We start from the raw sequence: 18,832 nt of genomic DNA, 5'->3' as shown, positions 1-18,832 counted from the left end.
CAGTTGAGTGACGGAGCAAGTCGCTCTAGGCAGTAGTCTACATCGTTTCACAAAAATCAACCTCTGCTGCAAATGTGCAAATGTATCTTTCATGACGAAACAACAACAGCAACAAAACACAAGAACAAAAGCAAAAACAACCAGCCCAGCCACCAACTTCCTATCCATCAGAACAACGCAGTTATTACCAAACAAGTCATGTTGGATACCCACCTCAACAGTTAAGCCCGTTATCTCTCTCACATTGCAAACATGCAGGAATTCAGGGTGTGTAAGTCTTATAGTAAACAGCCTACTCAACCGTACCCTAGGGCTTTCTTAATTTATCAGCATGGACAAACAACAGGTAGCCAAATAAAACAAGTATTTCCTTAGTTAAGAATTCCGACCTTCACAAAAAACGACGCTCCCTAGGCATACGACACCTGTTGTTCCACTCATATTGGCAAAATTCCTAAAGTTCAAGCAAGTTTTCAACACATCCAGTGGACAACAAACCAACTAATCGGCACTCGACTTTTATAAACATTGTAATATTACCCATTCGTAAAGTTAGAACAAGCAACACTTTAATTGAAGTTTTGTATGTTTGCAGACACTCATGCATGTAATAACAAATTGGCTAATAATTCTAAAATTTGTTGCCATTGCTCTAATGAGAAGTTTGCTGAAATAACTGTAGCTATTCTCTCAGAAGAACTGAACCATGTCTACAAATGCCAACACCATCAGCATTGAGTAAGTCTAGATAAGAGCAACAAGCAGTGCACTAAAGCCTTGTATACCTAAACACATGCAAACGATCAATGAACTTATTACAATCTGAAACATGTGACCGTTTAGGTTAACGAAACATTATCTGTTAGATCAGTGCAATAATGTGAGCAAATTTCAAGCATATTGAAAAGAAACACACTCCTCAAAGACAACAATATCTACCTTCCAGTTGCAATAAACTTTATCAATTTCTTTCCCTCAATCAGCACAGCATTGTAATAATCATCATCTACAACAAAAAACACATCAGTATTGACAATAGTAGCTCTAAAACATTCTGCGTGAAACACTTCGATTTCAGTTGCTGCAAGACAACAAACAGGTGCAACTTGCCCGCATCAAGTCACTTGAGTCGTTGACTGACATAATCAATTTGCTAAAGCGAAGTATACTGTAAAACATTCCTGTTTTCTAACATCTTTGGAGCACACAATTCTAACTGTAAGTTTAGCTGCAAGAAGACACATTGTGCAACTCATCCAACCAAATGTGAATTTACTTTGACAAAACGCGAACATGGAAACACGATCTGCAATATTGATGTGGACATTGTGTACACTGTATACATAATTCATGTATATCCTATAACTCGAGCAGTATATGCCTGTGAATTTATATATATATATATGAATTTCTAAGCAATCACGCTACTAAATACTAAGCACTATAGTGACTGAAAAGCACAGCGCTCAGACTCTGATCCCCTATCCCATACACTGTGTCTCCTATTATGTCAAACACATGACTCCACTCATCAAGAATTTACTACACACTAACGCATGACGTTGTTTCTAATCCACAAACGTGCCATTCTATCTACCTATACACTTTCTCTTGCATGCCCTATTGGTCCATTAATTATATCAGTTGGCTAAAGTAATACAGGTTATCACCGTTTAACCACCGCAGACTTAATTAAGTCACGTGCGACAACACATATACATCCTAAGCGCATTCCCAACTTAAATAAAGCAGAAAGTAGGTACTTAGCAAGAATTGTAGTATTGTAGACTAGCTATAGTGACTGACTAGTCTCAGATCCCTCTTTGCCGCGTCTCGGGAAAGATGAAGCGGCGGAAAGGGGTCTGGCTACGCGAGACTAGCGACAATCTGTAGTGCATGTACGCACATGCAACATTATTCCTTCGTACAGTCTAAATCAGTGAGCTGCAACCTAGTCATCCTAGAAATAGCAGCGTATCCTTCAATAAATACATTAAATACAACAAGTGTGAATAAAGATCACCCACCTACTGGAACAAACACTGAAGATGATGAACACCGTGTTGTTGTGCAAGTACAGTATGTACTAACTGGTATATGTCTTACGGACAACTTGTTAGCTACAGATGCTCTAGATGTTTTTGACGCAGATGCTTAAGCTGCTTTGTACAAATGAAAGAGTTTGAATAACCAAAACAAGCCTTATGACGTCATCATGACATCACATACTGGTGTATGACGGATGTGTTGAAGGCAACTATACTTGTATATAAATTTCTGTAATCGTTTACGAGTTGTACGGTGCAAAACTGAACCCTCAGGTTGCACATTAAATGATTCGTACACGATTCTGTAGACAACATGGCTTCATTTGCAGTTGTCTATGTTTCTTCCCTTAGCTAGTACCCTGTAGTTTGGCCAAAGAAAACCACTTACGGTATTATAACAATGCATGAGAAAATCAGGCTGCAGTCATCCGGTATGCATGCAAACGTGTGAATATGCTAGGTACTACTTCCTACGTTCGTGATGTGCATAATGGTCTATTGAATACGAAAGTCCTGGGAAGTCACTCTCTTTCGACCATAAGAGTTCTCAATGTAACCAGGCCTAAATTAGGGTTATTTATATTAATGATATTTGACATCAACTTAAAGTAACGTCTAATTTAATTAAATAAGATTTAAATTAATATAAATGGCTTCTTTTTCAAAAAGAGAAATGCAGTTACTAATAGCAAAAGTTTAAACTAAAGTAAAGGAAAGAGTGAAGTCTGTATAATCTGATGTAAGTAATAGTATGCAATACAGTTGAATAATATAGCTGCAACTAAAACAGAGAACATCACGCAGAGCTACAGCAAGGCAGTAGGAGCCGGTCTGCCTGGTCCTGCCATGTTCTAGAGTGAATTTTCACCAGAGGCTTAATTCAGAGTTGTAAGTATCAGTCTGGTCAGTCCGGTTTTTTGGCTGGACTATCTCCAACAGTTGCATGTACCTCCAACAGTCCGCGATTGGCAAAACTTTCGTTTAAAAATATAAATAATTAAATGACTAATATATTTATATCAGTATGCTGGAAAACTGCTCTGTCTCTTGGCGCGCATTCTTGGACCACATTTTTCTCTTAGCGCGCGTTAGGCCGGACCACTTTTGAAATGCTTTATACTGACCTGTACAATGCTGAAGTACTCCTACTAGAGATATACGTAAACAGTAAAAGTATATATATATATATATATATATATATATATATATATATATATATATATATATATATATATATACAGATCCCTGGAGGGACTAGCTGTACCTACAATATCCTACAGCTAGCTAGTATCATTTTAGCATTGCTACACCAGAGTCTATGTAGAGAGTTGCTGATGAAAACGACAAACAGACTGGCTAATTGAAACACTATGTCTAATAAAAGCTCTACGTGCTATGATCTTGAGCACTTGAAGGCTAGAAAGTGTCCAAAGACCCAGAGTCTCAACTACGAGAAGATGAAAAATGCTGCCTGTGCTGGACACATTCAAACAATGTCGTTCATCCTTCTCCATCTACATAGCTATACAGCACCAATTATTATGCAATAACTTTCATTACAAAGCCCGACGTCACTAGCGTAGCCAGAACTTAACCCCGCCCTCATTCTAAAAACGCCTACGCCCTAATGAGTAGGGGGTTCACGCCACAATGAGTTGGGGGTTCACGCCACAATGAGTTGGGGGTTTACTTAACCCACTGAACCCTAGTCTCGCGTAGCCAGACCCTTTCCCGCGTCATACTGACGCGGGAAAGGGTCTGGCTACGCGGGACTAACTGAACCCCGTAGTTGCACCTCTGTGCGTTCACATTCACTAGCTCTTACTAAGAGAGCTTGGGAAAAGATACACTTTCTAAACGCTGCATGAATGCAAGCTGCAGCTGAGCGGTAAGTAGCGGTGTGCAAAATTTTCAAACGTCAATTTGTGCATGCTGTGTATACGTGGCTGTGGAAGCTACCAATATCTAAGCAAAACCGACATAAAGAATTAACTAAGCAAGAAGTGAGCCGCCAAGGAGAAGATTGATCCAACCCATGCAATCACGGATCTCTCCCGCCTATATACGGGCGTGCGATCATACCTATAGCTACAGGTTACATTAGAAAGCTATCGATATATCCGTGAATAAGCTAGCTCTCAGTCAAATAATTCCCGTATATTCGATCACCCCTGTCAGGTACCTGAAAACAATTTACCCGCAAAATTATTCGGTGAGATACCGCATATCTCTTCTCTTTACACAGTCACTATCGTCGTATGTGACAATGTAAATTCATCTGTACTATGAATTGAGAGCAAAGCATTCGTAATGTGAAAATATGCATGTGGACTGTATAGTTAGCAGAAATAAATGACCCTCCGACCGATAATGAAGATTCTCGTAAACATATACAAACTATTTCTCATGCAAATGGCAACAAAAATTTAAATCGCAACTCAACTATCAGTCACATCGACTGCGGACGACAATCGGCAAACATTTCGATAAAGTCAGTTTTACCGTATTGGTTGATATCAATCTAATTTTAAATCTATCGTCTTCTTCCAATATTGTCACGTTAAACATGATTTACCATATAGAACAATTATCATAAGTATATCATCTCTGCATTCTGCTCTCACGATTGCATACTCACCAGACACTGTATTAGAGCCATCAGCCGCAGCGACGTACCCAATTTCATCTTCAAGTTCTCTACAAGATGGCGGTCCTGTAAGCTCAGCAGCGCCTCCCCGTTAATAAGCTGATGTCGAAACAAATCGCTCTGAAACCGAAAACCCGCCACACTGAGAAAGCCCGCCACTTGATCGACACTCCACGAGTCCACGTCGCAACTTGCCAATCCCGCCTTCTGTTTGATAGAGTCGACACGCTCCTTGAGATCACCGGAATAACGAGACGGAGCCTGATGGCTACAATCGCGTATACTACCGATGGAGTCGTCGCTAAGGTTAGAAGGAGACGCGTCGTGATGAAAGTACGGAGTTGAAATGTCAGACAAATCGATGGGTGACCTTCCAGTTGTTCGAGAAAACGAGCGCAAGCATCGATCACTGAGAGGTATACAATCGCTCTGCGTCGCTCGAAGTTTCTCACGGCCGTCTTTCTTCAGAGTGGCCGTTGCCGACGCAACCAGCTGCATGTCTACACAAATAAAATTAAATATTCAAATCACGCATGCGCAGTCATCGAACCCTCATATGGGAAAGGTATATACGCGCATACCTCTTGAGAGTTGTAAGCGGTACCCATCAGTTGGAGAACGACGACTATTTAGTCGTAGATGTGTCGTCTGCTCTGTCGTATCGCGTCCGTCTTCACTACCATCACAACGCACTACAAGCGAAGAATGATCAGTGTGGCTACATTGTTATTACAGAAGATCGAATATAAAATATTAAGTTCTGTACATTTTATACTAATTTACATAAAATATGAATTGCTACATATTTGTATATTTTATTATATTACGTAATTTGTGTTTGCCAAATTTAAATTTCTATATATTTTATATCAAATTTAATTTTCTAATTAAATAATACCTCTTCCATTTATTACATTTTCTATTAAATGCAATAGTAGATACATTAAAAATAATACGTTTTATTAATGCTGTGTGCGTGCGTGAGTGTGTGTGTGCGCGAGTGTCACTGTGTGTGTGTGTGTGTGTGTGTGTGTGTGTGTGTGTGTGTGTGTGTGTGTGTGTGTGTGTGTGTGTGTGTGTGTGTGTGTGTGTGTCACTGTGTGTGTGTGTGTGTGCGCGCGCGTGTGTGGTGTGTGTGTGGTGTGTGTGTGTGTGTGTGTGTGTGTGTGTGTGTGCGTGTGTGTGTGTGTGTGTGTGTGTGTGTGTGTGTGTGTGTGTGTGTGTGTGTGTGTGCGTCCGTATGTCATTGTGTGTTTGTGTCTGTGTGTCTGTGTGTGTGTCTGTGTGTGTGTGTGTGTGTGTGTGTGTGTGTGTGTGTGTGTGTGTGTGTGTGTGTGTGTGTGTGTGTGTGTGTGTGTGTGTGTGTGTGTGTGTGTGTGTGTGCGTTCTATCTTCAGTAAACAATTCCTACTTACTCTTTTCAGGATTCTCCGTTGAACTAAGGCGAGAGAAATCGAGTTCCTCATCGCTGCATTTCTCGTCGTCCTGCCATTGCCTCTTTCTAGCGCGTCGCTCTGACGAGATTTGATCAGCTAACGCATCGCTTTCTGTTCCTAATTCCTTCAGAGTGGCATCCTTCTTCATCAAAAATGCTTGACCCTCATGATCACGGTTCTTATCATGTAAAGGATCAGACTGCACGCAGTCCTTGCCAAGATTTCCGATCTCTTTTTCATTTCTACGTGTAGCTTGGACTTGATTGGTACCCTCGCTAACCTCAAACGTGTCATCGTTTCTGTCATTAAATTTGCTGTTCCTCTTCTTCCTCTTCTTTCTTGGTTTCTTAAGCTGCCAATAATACATTTAATTCACAACACAACTGTTTGTAGTAGTAATAATAATAATCAATACACAAAATGATAGCAAATTGTAACTGAGGAAAGCAACTCTGATGTTATCAATTGGGAAAACGGCGAAATAAAACGCTAAACTACTGTCCCAATTTGTACATTTCACTCAGGACCAGTAACTAAAAAAGCTAAACAGATTCATTCCTAGTTACAGAGAGATGCGTTCTTATGTCACAAGGAATGCATTAGATCACTGAGTTAATTAATAGATCCATTGCAGAAGCGGATCCAGAGAGCTTTCCGCAGTCCATATGGAAAGTCCTTTCGCTGACCCTTCCTCTAGGCCACAAACTGCGGTTCAATGTTAGACTCTATAGGAAATATCGTTTCCATAAACACCAATCTAAGCTTCCATTTATACTTGCTGATCCATGGACCTATACTGTATAATGACTTAAAGAAAAATACAGTATAGTTGAATAACTTTCTTTTTTCTCTTTCTCTTATTCTCTATATATGCACTCCCCCAATGGGTTCTGTATCTCCCCAGATACCATAACAATTTAACGTCCACTGTAATATCATATTATGAACTTGTCAATGTTTTAACGGTTGCTTTGGAAACCAGATCCGGCTGCTTTGAAAACCAGATCCTTCAGTTCAAATGTTACGCTAGTTCCTTCAAGTGGTTGTAGACTACTATAATAATTGGTAATAAGACAATAGAGATGGGAGTACTAAGCCTGTTTAGGTAACCTTTCCTTCAATAGACAAAACTCCCTTTCAAATTCTGGGATCCGCCACTGATTAGAACTACACACATCAACAAACTCCATGCATAAATCAACATCTCACATAAATAAAGATCAACATGTAAATACTACTTTGCTGCACTACCATCTGGACGTATTCAATGTTGTGAAACTACAGCGTCCGGTAGTGCATGCACAGTCCACGTTGTTTACAAACAAGTTTGTATCCACATAGAAAGCCACTCAGTCTACAGCAGGCGGGGCGAATCTAAGAACAGCATCTCTCGCCTGCTACTCATGCACACCAAACTACCGAAACAAAGCCGGAGTTTTATCGCGCACCACAACACACTAACAAACGAACAACACATCAATCAAACACACTCGAAAAAATATAAAAAAACGCCCAATTACCTTCGTGATCGAGTTCCGGCCTGTGTCGACAATCGGACTGCTGCAGAGTTCACAATTGCAATACTGTCGATGCAGCTTGATGAGGCCGAGCTTTATGTACGTATTCAGCGGTGTCCTACCGTGCTGAATGGTTCGCTTCCAGCACTTCGTAAAGCAGTGCCCGCCCTCGTTCTCGAACTGATTTGGCGTCAGCCACACGCCATCGGAGCAAACGCAAGGGCTGCGACTTCCAGAGCCTATCTTCTTCACATGAAGCTCGCCTCGCGCATCGCCGCACGTCACGGGCAGTACGTCTGGAATGCCGGTCGCGAGCAGTCTGGAGCGAAATTTCTTGCTCATACGAAAGCGTCGGCGTTTGCTGTCGGTCGCCTGTCGAGCTGTCGGTAGCTCGTCCGGCGTCTCTTTTCGCGTCGAGTCGCTCGGTTTATCTCTGTGTAGTTTTCTCTCGTTAGACATACCGTCAGTGGTCGACTTCGTCTCGTTGAGCGACTTCTTCTAGTTGTAGAACTTCTGTGTGTAACACGAACGGCATACCCGGATGTCGCAAGCCCCGGACGTGGAATCAATCTTTTCGAAATTAGCGACGTCGCAGAGTGTTCCAATTATTCAAATCGCGCGTGTAACAATTATTACATCGCGATAATTACAAATCTGTTTGGTTTAAAGTTTCTTGCCACTACGGCTTCGTCCAGTCTGGCCATCGATCTATATCTATAGTCTCTCATCTAGCACAGTAAATATTTATGATTGTAAATGTAACTCTGTCGATCATGAATATCAACTTGCGTGAGTGATTATCTTTGTAAGATGATCCGCGAAGAGGCCGTGCATGCAATCAAATAGAAAACTGGACGACAGCGGTTTCTACAGACTGTTGGCTTTGTTTACTTGATTACGAAGTGGTATAGTTAGACAATGCACAAACGCGTTAATAAACTGTGATTTTTGCTGTCGGCCAATACGCTTCAATGATCTGGTCATCAATGTATTGCAAACAATTTCTCTGGTCAAATTACTAGCAGTGTCCGCAAAGACGCTCATACGTCTGCAAGGCAATATATAAAAAGGGATAAACACACGAGATCTAGTAACTCAATGATTATCTTTCCACAAATTTGTGGAGTATAGTAAGTCCACCATGCGATCTGTTCCTTACAATGGTATTGAGGTAACTTTAGATTAATTAATATTAATTATGTACTTAATTAATCTGCATTATTCGATTAGCTACATCATTACTGTAAGCAACGAATTATTGAAATTAGCCGGAGTGCCGTTCCTAGTTTGAGTTTCATGATATCTTCGAGGTGATCCTCGCGCAGATGCAAGAGGGCCTCCCCGTTGATTAGCTGTTCTCGAAACGACGAGCTCTGCCATCGAAATCCGGCGGCGTCTAGAAACGCAGCGACGTCATCTACTGTCCACGACTCTACAGCACGGTTAGCCAGTCCGGTATCGCCTCTGATCGCGTTAACGTGCGTTTTCAACGCGATGAAGCGACGAGATCGGAAATTTTTTGGAATGTTTTTGACTAAGTGCGTCGTAGAGTCTGCAGACGTGAAAGCACTTTTGTCATCCCGATGTGCAGTTATAAGTTTCGGCGGAGCGGCTGTTTCTCCTCTGGAGTTCACTGCAGCAGATGAGCTGCTCGGTCGTTCACCAGTAACGTCTGTGCGGCTCTCTGGAGTTTGTTCTTTACGAGCTGAAGTGGTGGCCATTGGATGGAGGAGATCTGCTCAGAAAAAGAGTCACTCTCTCGGATAACGTCCGTTAGAAACACATTGTTACCTTGTGGTCGTTGCACCTGAAGTGCACTAGATGATGCAAGAGAAGATCCATTTGACGGTATCTCTCGTTCTTGCTGCTTGCCATTCCAGGTATTAAGCTCTGCATGTAGTATACACAAAGTGCATGCTTTAGAGCAGTTAGTCTCCCAAGGAGCATCTTATAAAGCTGACCGTTGTCACATGCGTCAGTGCTCGCAGATGGTTGAGTCTCAACGCACAGATTGACGTCAGTCCCTTCGCTCTGCGCCTCTATTAGTGTCCGAGTCAGTCTTCCCCAACCGCCTCTCCTCACTCTCCTCGCTCTGTCCGACGGTCTAGACGACATCTTAGCAGAACATGCTCTCTTCACGGGTCTGTAAATACTTTTCTGCATAGACCTTTTCGATCTCTTACTAGAAAACGTGGCAAGTCTCCCTCTACCGCGTCTGCCACCAGAACCGCGGCGCGGGGCCCCAAACGACGGCTGATCTCCTCTTTCACCATTTCCGACAGTCCCATCACTCGATGGACAGTATGCTGGCTTCCGTTTAAGATTCTATAAATACAAAACAATAAAGAAACTCCGAACTGTATCATACATACATACATACACACACACACACACACACACACACACACACACACACACACACACACACACACACACACACACACACACACACACACACACACACACACACACACACACACACACACAAGCTGTCCCCAGCAAGCTAACCGTTTTAAACCTATACATGCACGTTCAAAGCAAAATAAGTCACAAACTATATATACAAAATGTGGCCCAAATTTTCCTCGCTGGCTATCTGTACATGACACATTTATGTTGGCTTAATGACTGTTTCTTTAGTACTAGCTCACCGCTCAGAAAAAGTCCAAGCGTTTGAATAATCATGCATGTTCCCCCTCTGTCAGTAAACGCTTTCTGCGCCAATGATAATGCAGCATGCTCTTTTAAAAACCGCTGGTCGAACGTTCTATTAGCGGCAAGAACCTACAGAGCGATAATATTCTAGCTCGCTTGTTAACTGTCGTCCCATTTGTAACCCGGACAGCCAGAACTGAGATTACTAACTGGACGTCTGGTTACCTAGCCGGGCAGTGCCTTGCGGAAATAGTAAACAGAGCCTAGTACGACGCTGTTATTGTTCGAAATGTTCAAAAGACTGAATGCAGGCGTTAAAACAGTGGTGTAAGGAGTGCGCAAGCTGACTTATGTCGCACTTAAATAAGAAACCCATGCGCACGAAGACTAAGCCAAGTTCTTTCGATACTATTATATGTGAAGAAGAAGCGTTTCAAACTCGTCACAATTTCGTTTCTCGACATAAGTGACGTTCTTTGCTGTACGAGTTAAGAAAGAGGTAAGGTAGCAAGGTAGCAACATTTTAATCAATTAATTAATACGGAGTCTAACTAATTTATATAACTTCATTAGATTAATTGATCTACAGTCTTAGTTTGACCTGTTCTCCGTTGTAAGTATGATAATTTGTTTTTGTCCGTCCGTCTGTCTGTCTGTCTGTCTGCCAATCACATATATTTGAACTATTATCTATGATACATTTTGTAATGCAGAGTACTATGTACTGTCCAACTACTAGTAGTGTTCATCTACTAAACTAAGCTAAAATTGAAACTCGTGTAAAACAAAATAAGGACTACACTTAAAAGTTACAGTGTACAAGCAAAGCCTCCAGTACCAGCTAGTGGCTAAAGTACTGGGTGGCAAAGATGTCACACCTGTTGTCTTCAGACAGCGAAGATAGCTTTGTAGAGATGACTCTAGCATTACACTTCTGGAGCTGAATAGAAAAGCGTTTGGACCAGAAGTCGATAAACTCCGCAGCGTTCGGTCGTCCCACTTTGTCCGATGATTTCTTTGATAATTTGCACAGGAGTTTCCACCCATCGATCCCCCAAGCTCCAAAATGCTCCATTACCAGTGGGGTTACAGTGTCAATTATGCCTCCTGGTAATTGCTGTTTGCTGTATTTCTCTTTCTTCCTGTCTGCTCTCTTCTCTGCAGCGGCACCACTAACACCAGCAGATGATGGAAAGATGTCACTACTCCATGGGTGGGCGAGGGAGATATCTAGGTCAACGTTGTTTCCAATGTCCAAGTTAAAAAATACGATGTCCGGTCTGTTGTCCGAAGTTGTATAACGACTTCTCGGCTCCCTGCGGTGGTAGGTATGCAACCCACGGAAACAATCAGACCAGACGGACGAAATCGATTCGTGAGACCATACCGGCCCGCCACCAGTCTTACAGGTCAGCAAATGGCATCCACTGTCATCTATAAGAGCTCCACAATTGCATGTCGTTGTCCAGCTGGAGAAGGCTATGGGCAAATCCAAACGAAGGAAGAACGCCAAGCGAAATTCGCAAGAATTGAGTGCGAACACTTCCGATGTAGGGATAGCAGGAAGCCAAGCCCCAGCGCCCTTACCTGTTGTTGAGCGTAGGCGGGCTGCATCTCTGGCAGTGGGGGCATTTTCGAGTAGATACTGAGTATTGGAAGAAGCAGTGACAGAAGATAGCTTTTGTTGAACTTTCCCTGTACATGGCAGGTAGTCGGAGATATGTTTTCCTGGAGAGACAGACCTTGCTATTGCCTCACTGATTGGAGTGGTTGAAGAGATTAAGAGACTGTCGATGATAGGTCGTAAAACAGGGAATCGGAATGGCAGCTCTGTAAAAGCGTTGGCCCAGGATGCAACAAAAGCTGGTTGTCTCATTGACAGCAAAGAAATCATTCCGAAACCGCTCTGTCTGTCTGTCTGTCTGTCTGTCTGTCTGTCTGTCTGCCTGCCTGCCTGCCTGCCTGCCTGCCTGCCTGCCTGCCTGCCTGCCTGCCTGCCTGCCTGCCTGCCTGCCTGCCTGCCTGCCTGCCTGTCTTGCAATACCTTAAAATCAGCTGCCAAAAGATCAGGCTACGCGGTAGAGATGCGAGAACAAAGAAAGATGGCAAAATATGGTCAACAACAATCCGTATCAGAGTCCATCACACCATGTATCCAATAGGTTTTCGAGCACTTCGGCTTTTGGGGCCCTCTGACTGAAGACTATTTAAATAAGATCTCCAAGAAGTCGAAAGATGAACATGGAAGGAACAATGAAGCAGACTTTCGAGATAGATGGAGGAAGCAACTGTCTGTAGTTGTACAGTCTTGCAACTCTCTAGCAATTTTTAAGAAGTTGTCAAAGTTGTCTAATAGCAATGATAGAGACATTCAACATTTCGTCCGTTGACTTTTATTGTTTTGCATAAAGTTAGCAGTTGTCATCGGTAGAGTAAGCGTTCAAATAAAATAATTTGTCTGTCTGTCTGTCTGTCTGTCTGTCTATCTGTCTGTCTGTCTGTCTGTCTGTCTGTCTGTCTGTCAATGATGAACATGGAAGAGACAATAAAGCAGACTTTCAAGATAGATGGAGGAAGCAACTTGCTGTAGTTGTACAATCTTGCATTTCTTGAGTGATTTTTAAGAAGTTGTCAAGCAACTTTGATGACTTTACATGTGATAGAGAAATTCAACATTTGTCCATTGACTGTTTTTTGCATACAGTTAGCGCTTGCTATCGGTAGAGTAAGCGTTCAAATAAAACAACCTGTCTGTATGTCTGTCTGTCTGTCTGTCTGTCTGTCTGTCTGTCTGTCTGTCTGTCTGTCTGTCTGTCTGTCTGTCTGCCTTTCTGCAGTCTGTCTATCTGTCTGTCTGTCTGTCTGTCTGTCTGTCTGTCTGTCTGTCTGTCTGTCTGTTTGCCTTTCTGCAGTTTGTCTGTCTGTCTGTCTGTTTCTGAGAATGTTCAAGCCCTGCTGCCCCAATTTACAGAACGGAAAGCTTTGGCATTAGCAGTTGATGTTGCGAGGTCCATGCAGCGTATGTCCGATACAGACAAGTAAGACGAGGCAACACCTACTGCGAGTATTTTGAATAGAACAATGAATTAATTTCCCCATTCTAAGCTTGGATAGAAAGGTGCATCTACAATAAAAAAAGGTGAGACCAGCTGTAGCTGCAGACTGCAAATCAACCAGATTGCAAACCGGCCAGCAGGCTATTTAACCGTATACAGAGAGATTACAAATCGGGATGTCCCGTTTACAATCTGGATGTCCGGGTTACTTAACCGGACAGGTTATCAATCTGGATATAACAATATGCTCAGAGGAGTATCTCATGGGTAATCAGCGAGGTTCCATGCAACGACCAGCAAAACGACAGCGTCAATTCTATTCTGCCATGCACTATTCTGCTCCGATTATAATCATGACAAGGATATCTCTTATGGCATAACAATCTCCAGACATACGAAAAGATCCTTTTAGCAATGACATATAGCAGTAATTGACTCAGCAAAAGAGTCGTACATGTTGAGTATTATTGACACTCCTTTTTGTATGAGGCGTAACAATGGCGATTGTGTCAGCCATGCTAAAAAATGCACGTTCTTCGGCATTAATACAGTACATCTAATAGTCGAGTCCTGCAGCCATTCTGCAAGGAAGCATGCTGTCAAACACTTAAATTTTGCATTTGGAAGTAGCTGGCAGACAGAGTTATTCAATTTAAAGTTGACGTTAAATTCCTTGTCTCGTGTTTCTAATTCTTCAAATAGCGCATGACTTCTTGCAGACCATTTCCACGTGTTCCATACAATAAATTTTTGCGTACATGCAGGCAAGTTTTGCGTCCGCGTCTACGCAAGCTTGCAAATGTACCAAGCCTCCCGTCACCATGTGCATGTGTGCACTAAAGTGTCGATGACATGTACTAGTATGACTCCGGACGAAAGATCAAGGCCGTAGCACCCAGTCGGGCCGGTCACATGGCCCAACCGCCTTTGAAAAGGCGACTTCAGTACAATCAACGAGCTCTAGACACATAGAGGGATATTTCACGGTTTTCGCGACCGAAGTTTGAGGCTATCGGAAAGCCAGGAGCACTGGTTGTCTCAAAGTTGACTGCATACATAAAGCATCGTACTCTTTTGTACATACGACCGTGAAGATACCTTGTTACACTTCTGCTGGTGCTATGTCCATCATTAATCACGCCCTACTAACATGCGTTAAGCGAAACCAGTTGATAATTCGTACCTAAACAAGCCCTGAAGGTGTCCTCTAGGATACGACGTAAACCGTAGTGGTAGAGGGGCCCTATCACGTGCAAACTTCCTTCGGCCATTATATTAAATTGTCGATCATAGCTCAATCGTTTAAGAAATCAATTAGGCAGCTCGCAAGTAAGTTATAAAAGTTGAAATCTCCGTATGTGCTTACACTGAGTATTACTGCCATACCGTACGAGTATAAGTTAAAATGTGTTCTATTGAGGTACGTCAAGGTGATCGACAATTGTGCTTTGCAGTCGAATGTGTAAAATCACCAAACATATGTCGGTAGACACATGCACGACGTAAACAGTTTCCCGGAGTCAGTGTCAACATAAAAGGACCTCTCGTGCTCTTTACAATCAAACTTGTACGAAATTCACGCGAAGCACACACATCGTATCTGACCCGTGTGCGTTTCACTTTGAACGTTAAAAGGAGCAACAACTTCAGAAGGACAAAATCCAAAAATTGTTCCGAAAAGGGGACCGAATTCGCCAGCACAATTAAAACTATTTTCGCAAATCCGTTCCTACAGCGGCGTGACAACAAGTAAACAAGTCGAATGTGACAAACAAACCACGATACAACGTGAACCAACGAAAGCGATGACGTCATCAAGAGTAGGACACCATTGTACCCTATCGTATACGAAAGAATTGCACTCCAGAAGCCTAGATCAAGCATTGATGCTACTGTACTCGCAGACGTATCCAGAAAAAAAGCAGACTGCACTAAACCTGGGCGGGAAGACTAGAGAATGCTGCCCGTTTTCGATCCCTTCATGCGCGGTCTCGGCACAGGAAGATTTCGACCTTTTTCGCAACGCACGCGAGCCGGACAAACGCGTCACGTCTACGTCATCAACAAACCGACAAATAAAACCGTATACAGACTGACACAAAAATACGACCGTGAAATCTTACAAATTGTCCTAAACGCTCAATTACTAACTAGACAAATCGAAGCATGCAACGCACATTTTCTAGATTTAACCCAGTCTGCGCACAAACAGTAACTGTTGTATTTGTCTCACCTTCCCTAACACTTTCTTTAGATGGGGTACACACGTTCTGCACAGCACGCAATCACAACGTTGGCTGTGCGGTTTGATCAGACCCCATTTCACGTACGTATGAAGAGGAATCCTGTCGTGCCGAATAGCCCACTGCCAGTTCTTCAAGTACGTCTTACCCGCTTGATTTTCGAACTGATTCGGCGTCACCCACATGTTGTTGTAGTAGATGCATGGGCTCCGACTTCCAGAGCCGACTTTCTTGACGTGGAGCTCGCCTTCGAGATGACCGCACGTTACTCGCATGATATCGGGTAATCTCGTCGAGAGCGGTTTGGAGCGAAAGCCGCGGCCTGTGCGAGAGCGATGCCAGTTCATAGTTTCGCTACGGTTCGACGTCGTAGCGCTTTCTGCAGCCTCCAGTGGAGCCTCCTGCGATGTCGAGTTTCCCGGATTGTCTCGTGATCCTCGGCTTTCGCCAGACATAGGGCAGTGGTCGACGATCTGCATCGACTAATACTTTAGTAAATACAATCTCTCTTCCCCATGGGTTGTTTCGTTTCGGATACCCGGATAAGAAACTAAAACCCGGACATTCGGAACATTTCAGTTCCGCATGTAGGTCCAGAGCGCTGCTATTACATCGTTACAACTCTAAGTCTAGTGACAATCGAATCGTATATCAGAAGCCTAGGACAAAAGTGCAAACATGTCGAGCTCTGTCACCGTCACAAGAATTTCTGCTTTGAAGAGCAGCGCTAGTTACGCGTAGAAAGTCTTCGAAGTGGTTATCATACGGGGCCAAACACTACAATCTTGTACAACATATTTAGGTTTTATTGCATAATTATAAATGAGTAGTGCAGTAAACCAGAAAATAATTATTGAAAGATTGACCCCTGTGGCTCCTATACGCTTACTAAGCTAGGAAAGTACCCTAGAAATTTATATTAGTTATTATTATAGTATTGTTTAATTAACATAAATTGATATTTAATCAAAAATTTTAGTCTAGATAATATTATAAATAAATGAAAGGATTTATTCTGTAGATTTATTGCAAGAATTTATTGAAAATTACCTGCAATATAAAACATTTAATTATTTAGGTAAAACTTAAAGTTTTTCTACGTGCTTAAATTAGTGTTCATTCGAGTGGTGTCCCTGGTAAGCCTCTTCTTTGAGTATCGACTGTTTGTTGTGAACAAAGTGAAACTCACAACTGAATTAGACAAATATACTACCTTGTAGTCTACACGTATGTAGTACATAAAAACATTTATAAATGTTCATGTTTTGTAATAAAACAAAAGGTCGTACAATGGATCCATTGCATGTCACGAGGCTACAAGCAACGTATAGCTATAGATAGACATATGTGCACGTATATAGGTCCGAGACAACGGGGTGCGGTACTGTAGGTGTGTAGAACGCCACACTAACTTCGCGTGCTTTTTTTCGCGATACTGTACAGGAAAGTAACTCAGGTTAGAGCAGAACCCGAGCTCTATCGTAGGTCGATTTCTTTCGCACCCCTCAGAGTCAGAGATTACAGCTATAGGTCTGCTGACACATCGTACCTCTATCGCAAAAAAAGTGGGTACAGTACGGTAGAGAAAACTTTAGTGTTAGTCACTACAAGTGTGAAGACTTTCTGTTCTCAAACATGTTCTTGTACTGCGATCGTCATGATCTCAAACCAATATTTTAACGAAGGCCCGGATATCCGGGCTAATGGTACAGTAGTCGTCTCACCAACGACCGTACGACCATACGACCGAATATTTATACTCGATTAGTGCAGATGCAATGAAGCTATTCCGACCAATAGACGAGAAGTGGTGTCATTAACGACCAATAGACGAACGTGATGTCATCATATGGCTCCACCTCTCTTTGTTTGGCAGCTGTGCTACGAGAATTTGGTCATCGGACATCTATCCTGTACATGGTGTTTAGTCCTTTGCTTTACATAAGGATTTAATTAACATATAGAAGCAACGCTTTTTAGTCTACATTTGCACGTGTATGTTTTCCCAACAACGACTAGAGAGCGAAGGTGCTGGAATCAGGGGCCCTGCGGTACGTGTAGTTGTCTGTACCTGACTTGTAACATTTTGCTTGTTCCACAGTGTTTCTGCATAGTTGTTCTGCAGTCTGACAGCTTGAATTTTCGGTGTGCGCGGCTGAGCGGCCGCGGTGTTGTTGCAAAAATCACTATAATGTCGTCTTCAACAGAAATTTGGCGCTCAATGGGAATTTGTGAAGGGGAACGTGCATTGTCCATGACAACGCGTCTGTTTGTCGAACGAAGCGACTGCATGACCTGTAAGTACGCAAGTCTGGAGACGCTTTGCACTTTTGTTTAGTTAGACGATTGCATTGGAAACCTTAGCTGAGACGAGTGGGGTTGGGCTAAAATCTCAGTATGCAAAACATTATCACGTGACGAGATATGTGATTACATACCTGCCGGGGGTTTAGCACTGTAATGTGCTTCTCTAGTCATTTGATTAGCACTCAAACGACGCCTTTCCATCTCATACACCCACGTTTGCATAACTAGTGAGGGCTTGTAAAAAAGCTAATAAAACGAGTACACCTATACTTTTTCTTATCAATAATGTTTATTAGATAATTAGTTTATAGTTGATCGTGTATAGCTGGGCAGCATGCAGGAGTAGAGTAACCTATTACTTTGTTCATATCAACCTCTTGTTTATATTAGTTATTTGATTCATAGAAATCAGAAATTGATGTGAATTTGGAATCTTATGTACTTTATCCTTTACTGCTTGTTGAAATATCTATTTAGAGTCACATATCAGGTTAATCTATAGTATCTATTCAATCGTTTTTACCTACAATAAATTTTTGTGTATAGATACGCGATTTTTGGGTTTGCATACGCATGTAAGTCGAATTCTATGAATATATGAATCTGTGAATCTATGAATGAATCAGGCCATCTGTCTATACACTGTGCGTATGCTGTTGTACGTCCCTGTCTAACAAAGTCTCTGTACGCCATATATTCTTCATAATTTCAAATAGATTATGACCCACGCAGAGACCATGCAGTCATTTGAAACCGCAAACGCTCACCTCTGACATGCAGAACATGCTCTGACATAGTCGTCGACGTCTTCTGGGATTATATACCAAAGTATTGGTTGCATATATACTTTTCATGTGTTTTGTGTCTTCCGACATGGCAGTCGTGCGCACACCAACTCGATGGTTTACGTATCGAATAGAGAT

General features: G+C 42.3%; 2 protein-coding genes across 3 annotated transcripts; both read right to left on the bottom strand.

Annotated features, from left to right (window-relative positions):
• Positions 1 to 396: 396 nt before the first annotated feature.
• LOC134182156 (uncharacterized) lies at positions 397 to 8,158 on the bottom strand. Of its 2 annotated transcripts, none has more exons than XM_062649520.1 (6): positions 7,652 to 8,158; positions 6,111 to 6,483; positions 5,277 to 5,387; positions 4,687 to 5,195; positions 940 to 1,006; positions 397 to 454 (listed from the first exon to the last, which is right to left on the bottom strand). In XM_062649520.1, the coding sequence occupies exons 1-5, from the start codon at positions 8,105 to 8,107 to the stop codon at positions 980 to 982; spliced, it is 1,476 nt and encodes a 491-aa protein (XP_062505504.1). In that variant the 5' UTR covers positions 8,108 to 8,158; the 3' UTR covers positions 397 to 454; positions 940 to 979. The 2 variants fall into 2 exon arrangements, with proteins under 2 accessions (XP_062505504.1, XP_062505503.1); XM_062649519.1 differs by lacking the exon at positions 397 to 454 and adding an exon at positions 591 to 785.
• A 459-nt stretch (positions 8,159 to 8,617) lies between these two features.
• Positions 8,618 to 16,218, bottom strand: LOC134182177 (uncharacterized). The gene is made up of 4 exons (XM_062649547.1): positions 15,593 to 16,218; positions 9,610 to 9,973; positions 9,440 to 9,538; positions 8,618 to 9,383 (listed from the first exon to the last, which is right to left on the bottom strand). The coding sequence occupies exons 1-4, from the start codon at positions 16,079 to 16,081 to the stop codon at positions 8,887 to 8,889; spliced, it is 1,449 nt and encodes a 482-aa protein (XP_062505531.1). The 5' UTR covers positions 16,082 to 16,218; the 3' UTR covers positions 8,618 to 8,886.
• Positions 16,219 to 18,832: the final 2,614 nt, after the last annotated feature.

Source organism: Corticium candelabrum, chromosome 7, assembly GCF_963422355.1.
Source record: "Corticium candelabrum chromosome 7, ooCorCand1.1, whole genome shotgun sequence".
Classification (NCBI taxonomy): Eukaryota; Metazoa; Porifera; class Homoscleromorpha; order Homosclerophorida; family Plakinidae; genus Corticium; species Corticium candelabrum.
Note: the sequence above shows the minus strand (reverse complement) of the source record. Positions and strands in the feature narration are given on the sequence as shown.

Excerpts from the sequence above, each read along its gene's own strand:
- LOC134182156 (XM_062649520.1), bottom strand. The coding sequence starts at position 8,107 with ATGTCTAACGAGAGAAAACTACACAGAGATAAACCGAGCGACTCGACG. Across the intron at positions 5,388-6,110 it reads AACGGAGAATCCTGAAAAGA|TGCGTTGTGATGGTAGTGAA; the intron begins GTAAGTAGGAAT and ends CTTCGCTTGTAG. Across the intron at positions 5,196-5,276 it reads CCGCTTACAACTCTCAAGAG|ACATGCAGCTGGTTGCGTCG; the intron begins GTATGCGCGTAT and ends TTATTTGTGTAG.
- LOC134182177 (XM_062649547.1), bottom strand. The coding sequence starts at position 16,081 with ATGCAGATCGTCGACCACTGCCCTATGTCTGGCGAAAGCCGAGGATCA. Across the intron at positions 9,974-15,592 it reads TAAAGAAAGTGTTAGGGAAG|AATCTTAAACGGAAGCCAGC; the intron begins GTGAGACAAATA and ends TTGTATTTATAG. Across the intron at positions 9,539-9,609 it reads CACTGACGCATGTGACAACG|AGCTTAATACCTGGAATGGC; the intron begins GTCAGCTTTATA and ends TACTACATGCAG.